This window comes from Rhineura floridana, chromosome 6, assembly GCF_030035675.1.
Source record: "Rhineura floridana isolate rRhiFlo1 chromosome 6, rRhiFlo1.hap2, whole genome shotgun sequence".
Classification (NCBI taxonomy): domain Eukaryota; kingdom Metazoa; phylum Chordata; class Lepidosauria; order Squamata; family Rhineuridae; genus Rhineura; species Rhineura floridana.
This window is the reverse complement of record NC_084485.1, coordinates 12327173-12344224: the sequence shown is the minus strand read 5'-3', so window position 1 is coordinate 12344224 and position 17052 is coordinate 12327173. Positions and strand designations below refer to the sequence as shown.

The 17052-nt window shown below is 45.6% G+C and overlaps 1 protein-coding gene and 1 non-coding gene across 2 annotated transcripts in view; both read left to right on the top strand.

Moving 5' to 3' along the window:
* The first annotated feature begins 6554 nt into the window (after positions 1-6554).
* Positions 6555-17052, top strand: part of LOC133386503 (collagen alpha-1(XX) chain-like) — a 46635-nt gene continuing 36137 nt past the window's right edge. Inside the window, exons 1-2 of the mRNA XM_061630159.1 lie at positions 6555-6624; positions 15182-15269. Of these exons, the coding sequence (XP_061486143.1) occupies positions 15194-15269 (76 nt within the window). The 5' untranslated portion in view covers positions 6555-6624; positions 15182-15193. The remainder of the gene's footprint in view (positions 6625-15181; positions 15270-17052) is intronic.
* Positions 8721-8834, top strand: LOC133388206 (U5 spliceosomal RNA). Its single transcript, XR_009763688.1, has one exon. It is a non-coding gene; the product is annotated as a U5 spliceosomal RNA (small nuclear RNA).

Sequence of the window (17052 nt, the reverse complement as noted above, 5' to 3'; positions counted from 1 at the left end):
CTCCACACCATACAGAATTTTTACGCACCTCTGTCATGTTGTCCCCCTCAATTCCCTTTTTTCTAAATGTTGTATCTTCCCCCCCCTCCTATTTTGAAACCTTTCCACCTCCTTCAAAATCACCCCATTCCTTTCTTCTCCTACAGCTTTGGGCACTGGATAGGAGAAGCTACTATATATCTGGGCAACTATGAAAGACACAGGAGCTCTGTTGGAAAGAAAATTAACCAAACTAAATGGTCCTTTCCCAGGAACAAATTCTGAACCGGTGTCAGAGAGCCATCCCATGTGACCTTTGATTCAATCATTTCTGGACAGATGCCATTAATTTCCAATCATGATAGGCTTTGTTTAGCAAGCAGGAGTAAATCAATGGCAGTTAGTACTCTTCAATTTGAGATGCTGGAGGGCTCCTAGGTAGACTTTATATCCCTCTTTGGAATTACTTATCCCATATTCTGCTATGCAAAATGCAAATTGAGCTCAAGCAGCAAAATCTATAGTAAGGCACATCTGCTCCTGGTATTTAGAAAATGTATTTTAGTTTGTCTCTCTGTTCAGATGCTTATCAGATGTTTGTTGTAAGGACATTCTTCAAAGTGCAATAAACATATCTTGTTCAGCACTGTTAGCTCACTCATGCTCTCCAACTGTCTTTATTTACCATGGATCAACCCTGGTTCTCTAGTTCCCATACCTGGGAAAACATTGTCCCTATGCTTTCCTCCAATTTCTTATTTTGGTGTTGTCATGAGCCATGCTAGCAGGGGGTGGACCGATGCGCAGGAGGGGGGCAAGGAAGATTTTGACTGGGACATTCCCATCGGGGAAGGGCCCAGCAAAGTGGGAGACATCGAAGCAGACCCTGCTTTGGAAGCCGACGGGCACCACCAGACACCCCCCAGGACAGACCCCCAGACCAGCTGCTCACTCCTTCACCTGATGCGGCACCTCCCCCTGCACCTGCGCTGCCACCAGACAGCTCTCCCCCCACAGAGGGAGAGAACTGCACTGAAGCCAAGGCCCTGCCTTTGCCCAGGTTGAGGAGGCAGATGTGGCGGGAGATTCAATAAACTCAGCTCAGGACTCAACCATGACACAGGCTGCATGCAAGAAGAGGGCCAGGGGTGTGTGTTAGCTGCTGAGTCAATGTCTTAATGCCGCCAAGTTGTGCCTAGTAAGTTAGAAGAGATGCTGAGTTCTGAGTAAGCCATAGATAGATTCATGAAGTGCTCTGATCTGAGACTTTCTATTACTTCAATAAAAGAAAAAAACTACAGCTGTGTCTGAGTTCCTCGAGTATGGGCAGGACAGGTGGATATACTGAGGCCAGTGGAGGCTGGTTGATTAGGGCAAATGGGACAGTGCCCCACTAACATCAGTCTTGGTTCCTCCAAGCCCACCTGCTTTCTTATTTACAACCAGTCCAGGGGATGGCCCTGGCTGTCAGCTTCCTTCTCCTTGGTTTTATTTTTGACCCAGTAGAACTCAGCAGGGAGGAAGAGGAAGGGGACGAAACTACAATCAGTTGGCTCCGCCTGCCATTGGCTCTAGCTCCACCTACTGTTGACCTCCCTGCGTTCTGCCCTACCAGTCCCAAATAAGCATCAATCAGCACTGTTTGAGGCTACCTTTTCAAAAAAAAAACATTAATGCGTGCCTGGTCTCAACTATCTCTTTAGCAATCTTGGAATACTTTTATGGACAAGGCAGTATACTAATAATATGTTTATTGTTTATACCATGCTTGTGATATATGCAGAGCTCAAGGTTCACGTGTAGGAAGCCCCAGACTCAGGGCCCAGCATCTCCACTTAAAAGGATCAGATAATGGGTAATGGCAAAGGCCAGAGACTTTGATACTGCCAGCCAGAGTTTCTCCAGTTTGTTAACAGAGCCAGTTCAAAGTGCTGGTTTTAAACTTTAAAGTAGGGATGGGGATCTCTTTACACCCCCCCACTGGGGTTGCATTCCCTGTGTGTGGGGAATCATATACCACAAAGTGAGCCGGGCCAAACCCCCATTCAATGCACAAACCCCACCCACCCATACCTTCACACACACACACACTTCTTGCACCCACATTACATAGCACATTCTCACAAGCTCACACTCTTAATGCACAAAGGCTATCTCACACACATATAGCACTCACCAGTAGGGTTGAGGGTTCGGTTCAGTTCGCATTTAAATGGAAACCTACCTAGTTTTCACTTTCTGAACCAATACCTGAACTGAAAAAACCCCAGCCATCCTTTGAAATTTGCGCTTCCCTGGATTTTGCAATGCAGTTTCCCAGCCAAGCAATATGCAGAACAATGCATATAAGGCAAAGTATATACCAGGAGGTCCATTCTGCACAACATAGGAAGCAGACCTTTAGTGTTGTGGCACCTACCCTTGGAATTCCCTCCCCTTAAAGATTAGACAGGCACCATCTCTCTTATCTTTTCAGCACTTACTGAAGACCTTCCTCTTTCAAGAAACCTTTTAAGCAGAGACCTTATCCCAGTCTGTGTCTGTGTTGGAATTGCTATTTAAGATGTTTTAAAAGCTTTTTTGTTTTTTTGAAGATGGTTTTTCAAGATGTTTTGTTTTAATATATTTTAATATATTTTAATATATGTTAAAGTCTGTTTTTAAGATGTTTTAGAGTGTTTTTAGTGGGCTCCTGTTTGGGAGAAAGGGTGGGATATAAATACTACTACTACTACTAAATTTCTCCTCTGCTGAGCTGGTTCGGGAAACAGCTGGGCAGTGGTGAAGAGGAGGATACTCCTTTGGGAACTGTCACTTCAAAGGGCTCCAGCCTCCATGTGCTGCTTTATACTGAATCAGACACTGGCCCATCTAATTCAGTATTGCCTACACTGACTGGCAGCAGCTCTCCAGGGTTTCAGATAGGGAGTTCACCCAGCCCTACCTGGAGATGCCAGTGATTGAACCAGGACCCTTCTGCATGCCAAACAGATGCTCTTCCCCTGCCTGGATGCAGTCTTCCAGCATCGTCATCTTCCTTCATCCCTGCCATTTGGAAATCTCCTCCAGTGCAACACTCTCCCTTAATCTCTCTTCATCTGTTGCTCAGAGCAGAAGCTCCAGAGCAAAGTTCTGGCTTTGTTATGATCCTGTTTGGACCATTGCCAAGGAATGTCCAGGCCCAGGAGATGCTGGAGGGCTGATCCAAATGGCCATACATGCTGAATCCAGCCCATAGGTTGCCGGTTCCCCATCGCTTCTTCAAAGACCTAACAACTGGGCCAGGTAACCTGAAGGACTGCCTTCTTCCACATGTCCTTTTGCAGTTCTTCTGATATTGGCTCTGCTGTGTTGAGGCAGATGGGAGTTGTAGTCCGTAAGATCTGGAGGACACCAGGCCACAGGAAGCTGCTAGCGAGAATGTGACCCCAACCAACTGACCCCAGCTACTGCATCACCCACTGAAATACTTACAGGCTACCTAGGAGTTAGCTGTTGCCCCTTTCAGGATAGCAAGCCAGAAGGCTACCCAAAGGCACTGGCTTTGGTTCTGTAAGTTTTATGAAGATATCTGCACTTCTCGTTCCCCAGAGTGGGAGACTAATACAACTCTCTGCCAAGAACAGGGATTATTGTTATTAACCATAGCAACCCTTTATTATAAAATGTTCAGAGCAATGGGGACTTGTTGGTGCTTGAGTCGGAGATGATGTATGTCTACTCCAGACTGAATCAAGATGATATTCTGGCCAAGCTTGTTCAACATGGAAGCACCCATTGATCCTCAAAGCCCTACGCTGTTTTGCCAATTGAAAATAATTAGGTGGATATTTCAGAGTTTTTTTTAATGAACAGGCTTTTGTAATCAAGTTTGGCTTGCCATTCATATCAATGCATGTATAGCGATATGGGGGCGGGGGGGGAATTGTAAGGAGGAAGCATGATGTGAATCCGGGGACACGGATGGGATATGGGAGAGAACAGGTAGACAGGAACAACACTAGCTTCCAGTTGGGTCTTATTGAGTCAGGTCTTTGGTCTATCCAGCTCAGTTCTTTCAACTCTGACTGGCAGCAGCTCCCCAGAGTCTTGGGATTTTGAGAAAGGGCCATGGCTGACAGTCACAAAATGGCTGCAGTGGGGTGTGTGTGTAGACTTCTTGCATTGAGGATAATGATGGGAGAATGCCCTGAAAAGGATATCGAGCAATTGATGGGAAGGCATATAGCCTCTGTGCCAACAAATCAGGGTGAATGCTCAATAAACAGGTTGTCTGGAGGAGCCCTAGATGCCTCCCAGCTGTGTTTATGCTTTCTCCATCCTCAGCTCTTCCAGCCCTTCCAATCTGATGTAGCTGGCACCAAATAGGGCTTGCCCACTGTGTTTACGGCACCTTCAGAAAACGTTCCCAGAGGTCACTGTGACGTCCTTCCCTGGTTCTTCCTGTCACGTTCCCACCTGCTTGTGGCTACTGCCTTTCACTAGCCACCACCAGGGACACCACAAGTCAGGACCGTCCTTTATATGGTTTCTCACTCCACTCTAGCACAGATCTCACTAGATCCCACTGCTAGGCAGCACCACCTGTCACTTCCTGTAACCAATACTCCCAGAGACTTTGCCTAAGTCTCTCTATAGCTTGTTACTTTGTGACTGTGTGCCTATGCTGTTCCCAACCCCCTCGTATCTTTATATATAAAGCATACAACTCTGGGTTGCTCTGGATACTGGACTTGTTACAATATCTCCCTTCACCGCTACCACCATTAGATACAGTTTCTGTTCAGCCTTGGTAATTACCTTGCCCTCCCTTCTGGTCTGTATATTCCCCCAGACAAGGATCAGGCCTTTGGTAAACCAAATAAGTATTTATTTACTAACAACAGGAAATAACAAGATTACTTTAGGAATGTTTCACAAGCATATGGTTTCATATATGGTCACTCTTTATGTTTCTGTTCATATATATACTCTTTAAATATCAGCCAAATACAATCCACTTCCCTCAGAACTCTGCCAACCAACCCTCACCAAATGACCTCACTCCAACCAACTCAACAACTTCTCCCCCTCATCACTCACAAACCTCCATTTATACCTTCAGCCAGCCAGCCACTCAGCCAATCATAATCCATGTACTTCCCCTTTCTCTCTCAGTCAATTACCATACATCACCTAATAGACCCGCACTTACCATATTTACAGATGCTTAACCTACAGGAAGATCAGTCACCTCTGGTGTAAGGCACTTCAGTTCTTGATTCCGCCTCCCTGCTTGTGAGACACTGCCTAAACATTCAAGGATGTTGAATATTCACCCAAATCACATTCGTATTTTGCCTTTCCCCTCTATTGTTGCAGTTAGTATTTTTATTTATGAATCGCTCTCCGTGAGACATCCCAAAGCAATTAACAATATAATGGCATTAATTCTTCTCATGGCAAAATAAAAGGGAAGGTGTCTTATACTGAGTCAGATCATTGTACCATCTGGCTCAGTATTGTCTACACTGACTGGTAGCAGCTCTTCAGGGTTTCAGGCAGGAGGCTCTATGGGACTGAACCTGGGACCTTTTGCATGCAAAGAAGGTGTTCTACCTTTCCTTACATGGATCTGTGCTTTTATGCTGGCGAGTCTGACAGGTAGATTAGGTTGAGGTATATCACAGCCCAGGAGGGCTTTGAAATGTGGTCTTTTTGTCCCAAACCAGCTCAATACATCAAACCATACCAGCTTTGTACTATGGAGGGATCTTTTGGTCCAAATGACCTTCACACTTCTCCCTGTCCTGGCCGTTGTATTATATAGGTTCTATGCACGCCGCTAACGTATCACCAGATCCAAGTATAGGCTGTGGCTATCCTCACTGATCTCCTCAATATTCCTTGGAAGTAAATTCTTCCATTCATGGGTCACTCTACAAAATTAATGACGATGTTATCTATGAATTAATGAAACCGAGCCTAAGCATAATGTTGGAAGATGAAAATATGGAAATTCAGCACCCTGATAGGTTGGCCAAAAGAAGTGATGAAGCTCTTCTTCAGGTTGAGGAGTGAGAGACTCCATCTTCATACAGTCTCTCTCTGTCCTATCCCCCTCATTTATTTGTATTTGTTTAGATGTTTTGCAGTGTATTGATGAAGTTGGGTATGCAATTTTGTGCACTTATTTCCTCATAGGTTGTAGGCTCTAAAGTTTATGATCCCAGATCAAATGCAAGCCTGGAAGAATGAAATGTATAAACTCAACACCCTGATGGACTGACTGTCTAACAAGCCACTTTGAGTATCTAAGTCCTGAAGATATTCTGCCGGGTGAGGAACAGGAGAATAAATGTTTTGTTTTTGCAGTGTATTGCTGATGTTTCATGCAATCTTTTGCATTTTTTAAATTGGTTGTGCATTCTGCAAACTCTCTCTTGCTTACACACACACAAACACACACAGAGCGTAGTTCTGACATCTGGGCAAGAAATCTTATACACACACACACTCTCTCTCAAAAAAAAAATGGGAAAGAAAAAAGCTCAAAGGCAGCAGAGTCATTGCTGGCTTCCTTCCTCAGATATCAAGAATGTATTCAGATTCTTTGCACCCTCCCAGCCAGCTTCAGGAAGAACCTCACTCATTGAAAGACTCCAGGTTTGTGACAGATCCTTATTCACAATTTACAATCCTTTTCAAATTTGATGTTTGTGTATGTTTTGTGGCATTTTGCAATGTTGGGTCGGGAATTGAAGTGTGTGTGTGTGCCTGCTATCACGGTGTTTTAGCTCTGTTAGCATCTGGTGTGAGTGTTGAGCTGAGAGCAAAGAATGAGTCTTGAACTTTCCTAGTGTAGTGATGATGTGAGTGAGTTGTAAACTCCTAAGTCCCTGGTTCCAAAGTAAATGTCCCCTTAGTTATAAACTCCCTTAATGGCTTTACACAATTTCAGCTGCCAAATCTGCAATAGGATAATACCAGCCAACTTCACAGGGCTGTAGAAAAGGCTGGACAGCCATCTGTCAGGGTTGTTGTTGTTTCATTCTGCACTGTAGATCCTGCATTGAGTGAGGGCTGAACCAGATGGTCCCTAAGACACCTCCCAATTCTACGATTCTGAAACCAAGTTTCTTTTTAAGGAAATCAATCGCCTGTGATGGAGAGTGAATTCTTTCTTCTGCACAATATTCATGACCACTTTTCTTAAAATATCTTGTGGGTATTCTTGGAGGTCACATCTCTTTGGACCAAATTAGACAATGTGATTGGCCATGTGTGCTTGGTTTTCACTTACTAAACAACATCTGGAGTGTGTATGTGTGTGTGTCCAGTTCAGGACTGGGGTTTGGGGCTTAAGAAGGGGGAGAAATCCAATTTAGTTTGCATTTTAATGAGAAACTAATTCACATGTTTTGAACCAATATGCAACCCAAAACAGAATTATCCTTCAAAATTTGTATGTCTCTGAATTTTGCAATGCAGTTCTCAAACCAATGTGTACAAAACTGCATGTATTATGGGAAGCATACATAAAATGCACACAGCGGCATCACTACGTGGGTGCAGGGGGTGCGCACCGCACCCAGGTGACACCATGAGGAGGGTGACACCCAGATCCGCCCCTTCACGGGGCAGGGCGCTGACGGGCCGGCTGGATGGGCTGGGTGCGTGTCAGGGCTGGCCTGAGAGTGCTCCTCTCAAGGTGGCAGGCGCGGTGGCAGCTGCTGCTCCGGGGACCGAGGAATGGGAGCGGGAGCACGAGCCAGAGAGCGAGAGTGCTGGAGGAGGGGAAGGCCAGGCAACTGGGAGGAGAAGGAGCGGGAGGAGCCATGATCTGGGCAGGAGCCGCTGTAGTCCCAGCCCAGTGCAAGGCTCTGCGCTGCTCTGACATCATGTCAGGCGTGGCGCCCATTGGCTGCTCAGCTCCGGGCCAGGCCCAGCCACCATGTGCTTGCGCGGCCTGGGCAGGCAGAATGGAGGCCCGCCCATGGCCCAGCCCCGGCAAGCACCCAGAGACCTCAAGGGCTCTTCCCGGCCACCCCGTCGAGGCCAGGCCCAGTCTGGTTGCCTCCTGCAAGGGAAGGCCTGGATTGAAAGGGTGCAGCCCCCCCCAGACCGAGGTCTTCGAGGAAGGAGCCTGGTTCGGGGGCCACCCCAAGCCCTCCCCGCTGGGGTGGGAGAGGACAGCTTCCCTCTTGCCCCCCCAGGAAAGCAAGGTGGTCAGAGGCCCGCGAGACAGACAGACGCGGGGGTGACACCATGAGTTACCACACTGTGTGACACCAACCCTAGTGATGCCACTGAATGCACAGATTTGTGAACTGACCCCTTTTAAATATGCCTTTAACGGATATTTGATCTGCAACAACTGGGTTTTTTTTTACAATTTATCCAAAACATGAAAAGTTTAACTTGCTGATTTCTGCATGAAGGACTCCAAGGCGCAAGAGCAGACCAGTTTCAATGATCCTTTGTCGTCAGCCTGTTGCGCTTGGGACAGAGACTTGAGATGAGCCTGGGAGGGTTCATTTGCATTGATTACAACCATGATGCATTGGGCAAATAAAGACGCGCCTCCTCCATGATATTTGCTTTTAACATCAAGGGTCTGGTTCGGCAACCAGATGAAACGTTGCAAGGCACCTTCTTCCTTTTTAACCTCAGCAAAGTGATCCTGGCCAAACTCTTGAGACACCCTAAGTTAAATAACAGGCGCTGCTGCTGAGCTCTGGTTTGTTGCTTTATAAAGGGTGTTCTCTGGTTTTTTTCAAATCGCAAAAATCTTTTGCTTTTTACTAAAGATTTCCGTGGACAGAAACTTATAAAAATGTGCATCAATTTTTTTGAGGTCCTGTTTCTGTAGAACTAATTTGCTACAGTTGAAGAAAAGATATGGATAGTTATTCATTTTGCATTCTTTCTTCCATTTATTTTTCTTATTTTTGAATATTTGTGCATGTAGATATGCTGCTACATTTATTTTGTTTGCTTAGAGGGTTTTCTGCACTCTTTACTCTTTGTTGTTTGCCGTGCAATGCAAACAGCCTGAGGCTTGTCTTCTGGTCTCCTCGCTGATGCTTCCAACCTCAGCCTAGCTGTGGGTAAACAGGAACATAAGAACATAAGAAGAGCCTGCTGGATCAGGCCAGTGGCCCATCTAGTCCAGCATCCTGTTCTCACAGTGGCCAACCAGGTGCCTGGGGAAACCCCGCAAGCAGGACCTGAGTGCAAGAACACTCTCCCCTCCTGAGGCTTCCGGCAACTGGTTTTCAGAAGCATGCTGCCTCTGACTAGGGTGGCAGAGCACAGCCAACATGGCTAGTAGCCATTGATAGCCCCGTCCTCCATGAATTTGTCTAATCTTCTTTTAAAGCCATCCAAGCTGGTGGCCATTATTGCGTCTTGTGGGAGCAAATTCCATCGTTTAACTATGCTCTGAGTAAAGAAGTACTTCCTTTTGTCTGTCCTGAATCTTCCAACATTCAGCTTCTTTGAATGTCCACGAGTTCTAGCATTATGAGAGAGGGAGAAGAACTTTTCTCTATCCACTTTCTCAATGCCATGCATAATTTTATACACTTCCATCATGTCTCCTCTGACCTGCCTTTCCTCTAAACTAAAAAGCCCCAAATGCTGCAACCTTTCCTCGTAAGGGAGTCGCTCCATCCCCTTGATCATTCTGGTTGCCCTCTTCTGAACCTTTTCCAACTCTATAATATCCTTTTTGAGATGAGGCGACCAGAACTGTACACAGTATTCCAAATGCGGCCGCACCATAGATTTATACAACAGCATGATGATATCAGCTGTTTTATTTTCAATACCTTTCCTAATTATCCCTAGCATGGAATTTGCCTTTTTCACAGCTGCCGCACACTGGGTCGACATTTTCATTGTGCTGTCGGCTACAACCCCGAGGTCTCTCTCCTGGTCGGTCACCGCCAGTTCAGACCCCATGAGCGTATATGTGAAATTCAGATTTTTTGCTCCAATATGCATAATTTTACACTTGTTTATATTGAATTGCATTTGCCATTTTCCCGCCCATTCACTCAGTTTGGAGAGGTCTTTTTGGAGCTCTTCGCAATCCCTTTTTGTTTTAACAACCCTGAACAATTTAGTGTCGTCAGCAAACTTGGCCACTTCACTGCTCACTCCTAATTCTAGGTCATTAATGAACAAGTTGAAAAGTACAGGTCCCAATACCGATCCTTGAGGGACTCCACTTTCTACAGCCCTCCATTGGGAGAACTGTCCGTTGATTCCTACTCTCTGCTTTCTGCTTCTTAACCAATTCCTTATCCACAAGAGGACCTCTCCTCTTATTCCATGACTGCTAAGTTTCCTCAGAAGTCTTTGGTGAGGTACCTTGTCAAACACTTTTTGAAAGTCTAAGTACACTATGTCCACTGGATCACCTCTATCTATATGCTTGTTGACACTCTCAAAGAATTCTAATAGGTTACTGAGACAGGACTTTCCCTTGCAGAAGCCATGCTGGCTCTGCTTCAGCAAGGCTTGTTCTTCTATGTGCTTAGTTAATCTAGCTTTAATAATACTTTCTACCAGTTTTCCAGGGACAGAAGTTAAGCTAACTGGCCTGTAATTTCCGGGATCCCCTCTGGATCCCTTTTTGAAGATTGGCGTTACATTTGCCACTTTCCAGTCCTCAGGCACGGAGGAGGACCCGAGGGACAAGTTACATATTTTAGTTAGCAGATCAGCAATTTCGCATTTGAGTTCTTTGAGAACTCTCGGGTGGATGCCATCCGGGCCCGGTGATTTGTCAGTTTTTATATTGTCCATTAAGCCTAGAACTTCCTCTCTCATTACCACTATTTGTCTCAGTTCCTCAGAATCCCTTTCTGCAAATGTTAGTTCAGGTTCAGGGATCTGCCCTATATCTTCCACTGTGAAGACAGATGCAAAGAATTCATTTAGCTTCTCTGCAATCTCCTTATCGTTCTTTAGTACTCCTTTGACTCCCTTATCATCCAAGGGTCCAATCGCCTCCCTAGATGGTCTCCTGCTTTGAATGTATTTATAGAATGTTTTGTTGTTGGTTTTTATGTTCTTAGCAATGTGCTCCTCAAATTCTTTTTTAGCATCCCTTATTGTCTTCTTGCATTTCTTTTGCCAGAGTTTGTGTTCTTTTTTATTTTCTTCATTCGGACAAGACTTCCATTTTCTGAAGGAAGACTTTTTGCCTCTAAGAGCTTCCTTGACTTTGCTTGTTAACCATGCTGGCATCTTCTTGGCCCTGGCGGTACCTTTTCTGATCTGCGGTATGCACTCCAGTTGAGCTTCTAATATAGTGTTTTTAAACAACTTCCAAGCATTTTCGAGTGATGTGACCCTCTGGACTTTGTTTTTCAGCTTTCTTTTTACCAATCCCCTCATTTTTGTGAAGTTTCCTCTTTTGAAGTCAAATGTGAATTTGAAGTGCCTCTGAGCTTGCAAAGAGTATCTCTATCACGTATACTGAGGAGCCAAGGGCAGCACCCGTTATATATACCACCCTTCCCCCAAGGAGCTCAAGGTGGTGCACATGCTTCTCTTCCTTCCCATTTTATCCTCACAATAACCCTGTGAGGTAGGTTAGGTTGAGACTGGCCTAAGATCACAATAAACTGCATGGCTTGAAAGGGGACCTGAACCCTGTTCCTTTAGGTCCTCCTCACAGAATGGGGTGGAATGGAATACTCAGCTTGCAACCAATGAATTCAGCAGGGCTTCCTGCTGAGTAGACAGGGCTAGAATTGTCATCAAGGGTTAGCTACGGCCGTCAGCTTTCTTAGGAATGTTTTCTCATGGTTATGAAAATTTATTTATTATTTATTATTATTTTATTACATTTCTAGACCGCCCTATAGCAGAAAGCTCTCAGGGCGGTGTACAACAAATAAAATCACAATTAAAATATGAGCAAGTGTGAAAAATATAACATGATAAAAATCCGAAATAGAATTGCCATGAGTTTATAAATTAAAATCCATATTAGGTTTAAAATTAAATTTAAAATGTTTAAAAAGCCTGGGCGAAAAGGTAGGTTTTTACCTGGCGCCGAAAAGATAACAAAGAAGGCGCCAGGCGTATCTCGTCTGGGAGGGCATTCCATAGTTCGGGGGCCACCACCGAGAAGGCCCTAGATCTAGTTGTTGATCTCCGGGCCTCTTTATGAGTTGGGACCCGGAGAAGGGCCTTCGACGTCGAGCGTAGTGAATGGGTAGGTACATAGCGAGAGAGGCGTTCCACCAGGTATTGCGGTCCGATGCCGTTTAGGGCTTTATAGGTAAGAACCAACACTTTGAATCTGGCCCGGAAACATATCGGTAGCCAGTGCAGCTGCGCCAGGACAGGTGTTATATGGTCAAATTTCTTTGTCCCAGTGAGAACTCTGGCCGCAGCATTTTGCACTAGCTGAAGTTTCCGAACCGTCTTCACAGGTAGCCCCACGTAGAGTGCATTACAGTAGTCCAATCTAGAGGTTACCATAGCATGGATAACTGAGGCGAGATTCTCCCTGTCCAGATAGGGTCGTAGTTGGGCTACCAGCCGAAGCTGGTAGAATGCATTCCGTGCCACCGAGGCTACCTGAGCCTCAAGTGACAGGAGCGGATCTAATAAGACCCCCAAACTACGTACCTGCTCCTTTAGGGGGAGTGTAACCCCATCTAGGGCAGGTCGAACGTCAACCATCTGGGCAGAGGGCCCTCCCACCAACAGCATCTCAGTCTTGTTAGGATTGAGTTTCAGTTTATTAGCTCTCATCCAGCCCATTGTCGCGGCCAGGCAGCGGTCTAGTACATCAACAGCCTCACCTGACGAAGATGAAAAGGAGTAGTAGAGCTGCGTATCATCAGCATATTGCTGGAAACGCACTCCAAAACTCCTGATGACCTCACCCAGCGGCTTCATATAGATATTGAAAAGCATGGGGGACAGAACTGAACCCTGTGGGACTCCATATTGGAGTACCCAGGGACTCGAGTAATGTTCCCCCAGCATCACCTTCTGGAGACGATTCCCGAGATAGGAGCAGAGCCACCGCCAAGCAGTGCCTCCCACTCCTAAATCCGTAAGTCGCTCCAGAAGGATACCATGGTCGATGGTATCAAACGCCGCTGAGAGATCAAGGAGAACCAACAGAGTTACACTCCCTCTGTCTTTCTCCCGACAGAGGTCATCATACAGGGCGACCAAGGCCGTTTCTGTACCAAACCCCGGCCGAAAGCCCGATTGAAATGGGTCCAGATAATCAGTTTCATCCAAGAGAGCCTGGAGTTGGCGAGCGACCACACGCTCTAGGACCTTGCCCAGGAATGGAACATTTGCTACCGGCCTATAGTTGTCCAAATTATCAGGGTCCAAGGAGGGTTTTTTTAGGAGCGGTCTCACCACCGCCTGTTTCAGGCAGGATGGGACCACTCCCTCTCGTAAAGAGGCATTAATCACCTCCTTGGCCCAGCCGGCTGTTCCATTCCTGCTAGCTTTTATTAGCCATGAGGGGCAAGGATCCAGAGCAGAAGTGGTCGCCCGCACCTGTCCAAGCACCTTGTCCACATCCTCAAGCTGTACCAACTGAAACTCATCCAGTAAAACAGGACAAGACTGTGCTCTGGACACCTCATTAGGATCAACTGCTACAATAATGGAGTCAAGGTCCCGGCGGATGTTCATGATCTTATCACGAAAGTGTCGCGCAAACTCATTACAGCGGGCAATTGATGGTGTTATTGCGTCCTGGGGACCAGAGTGTAAAAGTCCCCGGACAACTTTATAAAGTTCTGCTGGGCGGTTAAGAGATGACTGAATAGAGACAGCAAAGTATTGCTTCTTTGCTGCTCTCACTGCCTTCACATAGAGTTTGGTAGAGACCCTCACAAGTGCATGATTACAGCCGTCGGGAGTTCGCCTCCATTTGCACTCAAGCCGTCTCCTTTCTTGCTTCATCACTCTTAGCTCCGGGGTAAACCAGGGAGCCAATTGAGTTCTGCAACGGAGAGGGCGCACCGGGGCGATCGTGTCAACTGCCCGGGCCATTTCTGTATTCCACAGTGTGGCCAGGGTTTCGACAGGACCGTCAATTCTATCAGCCGGAAAATTCCCTAGAGCATCAGAAAACCCTCAGCATTCATTAGTCTCCGAAAATTGTGGGGGAGGGATATTTAGAATAGAAATGATGGAGTGAGGGAGCTTTTGGTCCTCCAGATGTTACTGAACTGCAACTCCAATCAGCCCCAGCAAGCATAGCCAATGGCCAAGGATGATGGGAGTTGTACTTCAGATCTGGAGCGCTACATTTTCCCCACACTTGCCCTAAACGTCTCAGGCCCCAAGTGTCTGAAAAATTACGTCCTTCCCTACAGACCCTCTCAGGTGTTAGGATTAGTTGAAGGGGACCCTCTTGGTACTTCCACCGCCCTCATAAGCTCATGTGGTGGTAGCCCAGGAGAGGACCTTTCTCTGTGGATGCCCCTAAGTTGCTGAACTCCCTTGCCACAGAGATGCATTTGGTACCTTAGCTATTTAGGTTTCAGTGTAGGCTGAAGACACCTCTGTACCCTAGCCTTTGACCCTTGAGTTGAATCTTTCTAGGGCCCACCGTATTCTTGTGATCGGAATTATTTTCAAGCTGTTTTGAATGTTGTATTTTAAGTTGTTGTGACCTGCCCTGGGACCTAAGGGTGAAGACCAAGTTAGTCACCATCATCAATCAAATAAATACCACAATGCCACATCAAAGTCTTTAATTTTAAGGAAAAATATGATGTACAGTACTTGTGAAAAGACAGCCAGTTCTAAAAACAAAACAGACACACACCAATGCTATCATAATAAATGATATTATCTCTGGTTTTAGAAATGCTAGAAACTTACTCCTTTTTTTAAAAAAATGAAAGCTAGGAATCTGGGGTTTATGGTTCATCCAGGAGGCAACTGCGTCACTTGCCCATGCCCTTGTGGATGCCCATGGCACATGGACTGGGAAACACTGCCCTGTTGCCCTTTGTCTAAAGTGGCAACATGTCTTGGGCCAGCCCTGGTTAATGTTGGTCCTCAGCACTGACTAACCACGGCCATCATTTGATGTCCAGTCAGGATTAACCCCAGAAAATCATTTCATAATTTAAACACTGTTGTTGGAGTACTGTACATTTGCACAGGTTAAAGGTGCTTTGTCTTCATGATGCTTTTCTTTATACATGTTCAGGTCATCATCATCATGCTGGCTCATGGTTATGTCTGGATTTTCTGCATAATGCTTGCAAATCACATCACGTTACAGGTGTGTGGTCAAGGTAAGGAGAAAGCCCAACTTCCCCCCCCATCAGGTGTGGGGAACCTTTGTCCTTCTAGATGTTGCTGAATTACAGCTTCCAGCATCCCTGGCCACTGGCCATGCTTGTTGCAAGGGCTGATGGGAACTGTAGTTCAGCAACATCTAGAGGGGAACATTTCTCCACCTCTTGTTTTCACTCCCGCAGGAGGCAGTGATAGCCCCCAACATGGATGGTTTTGAAAGAGGATTGGACACTTCATGGAGGCTACTAGCCATGGTGGCTATGTTCTGCCTCCACAGAACATGGGAGGCAGTATGCTTCTGAATGCCGACTGCTGGAAAATGCAGGAGGGGAGAGTGCTCTTGTGCTGAGGTTTTGCATGCGGGCTTTCCATAGACATCTGGTTGGCACCTGTGAGAATAGGATGCTGGACTAGATGGTCCACTGGCCTGCTCCAGCAGGCTCTTCTTATGTTAGAAACTCAAGATCTGATCATTTTATAGCCATTTAGTCAAGGTGCAACAAGTAATCCTGTGAGTCAGCACTGAAATTCGGCCTACTTTTCACCTGTGGCTGGAGATGGACCAGTGGCTCAGTGGCAGAATGTCCCAGGATGAATCCTGGCATCTACAGTTATAAACGATTGTGAAGCACAGAGAGGGGAAGGAGCCTGAGACCCCCCCAGATGCTGCTGGACTACAACTTGCATCATCCCCAGCTATTGGTCTTGTTGGCTGGGGCTGATGGGGGTTGCAGTCCAGTGATATCTGGAGGACCTGATGTAACAGGTGATGTGAAAGGCACTGGCCTGAGACTCTGGAAAAGACACACACCTGCTGCCAGTCATATTAGGCAATACTGGGCTGAATGAATAGGAAGTCTGACCGATAAGTTAACTCTGTGTGTTGTTTGCTTGTTTATTTTTAAAAATATGTTTTTAGTGTTTTATCCAGAGCTTGGAAAAGTTACTTTTTTGAACTACAACTCAGTTGCCATCCAGTGGCCATGCTGGCTGTGACTGATGGGAGTTGTAGTTCAAAAAAAGTAACTTTTCCAAGCTCTGGGTTTGCTGCCCTGGGCTCGTTTCGGAAGGAAGGGCAGAAAATACAATGAATAATAAATACAATAAAATAAACTTCCCTTTCTCTGGGCTGCCCCACTGCAGTTGGGGATGAGTACATCTTGTGACATGAAAAGCCTAGGGGGGAAATGGTCATGCAAATTTTATTACATAAAATTGTTCTTAAATTGCCAATTTTATTTATATTTTGATAAAACCTTTTTTAAAATGTTTTCTTTTATCTATCTATCTATCTATCTATCTATCTATCTATCTATCTATCTATCTATCTATCTATCTATCTATCTATCTATCTATCTATCTTAAAAATATATTTTAGAGGTTTTCTGTCAAGTAAGCAGCGGTATATACATGTTGCTAGATAAATAAATAAATAAAACAGCAATGTTAGGGTGATAGGCTAGAACTCCGCCCCCCCACCTGCTGATGAGTTTTTTCTGTAGTGGGTCTAATCCCTTCTCACCAGAGAGCCGCATTCAATCATGTACACTCCCCCCTGCAATCTGAAGTGGCACATCACCAGAGGTGGATTTACTCTGATAGTACCTACATCTTCAGACGGAAATAGACTTTTTTGCACAAAGTAAAACCACACTGCTCACCAATCTCTGTCCATGATATTTATTCATTATATTTTTATCCTACTTGGTTCCTCTCCCATTTATTAGAGTGATAATTTATATGCAAACAAGAGATGGATTGATTCCATAAAAGAAGCCA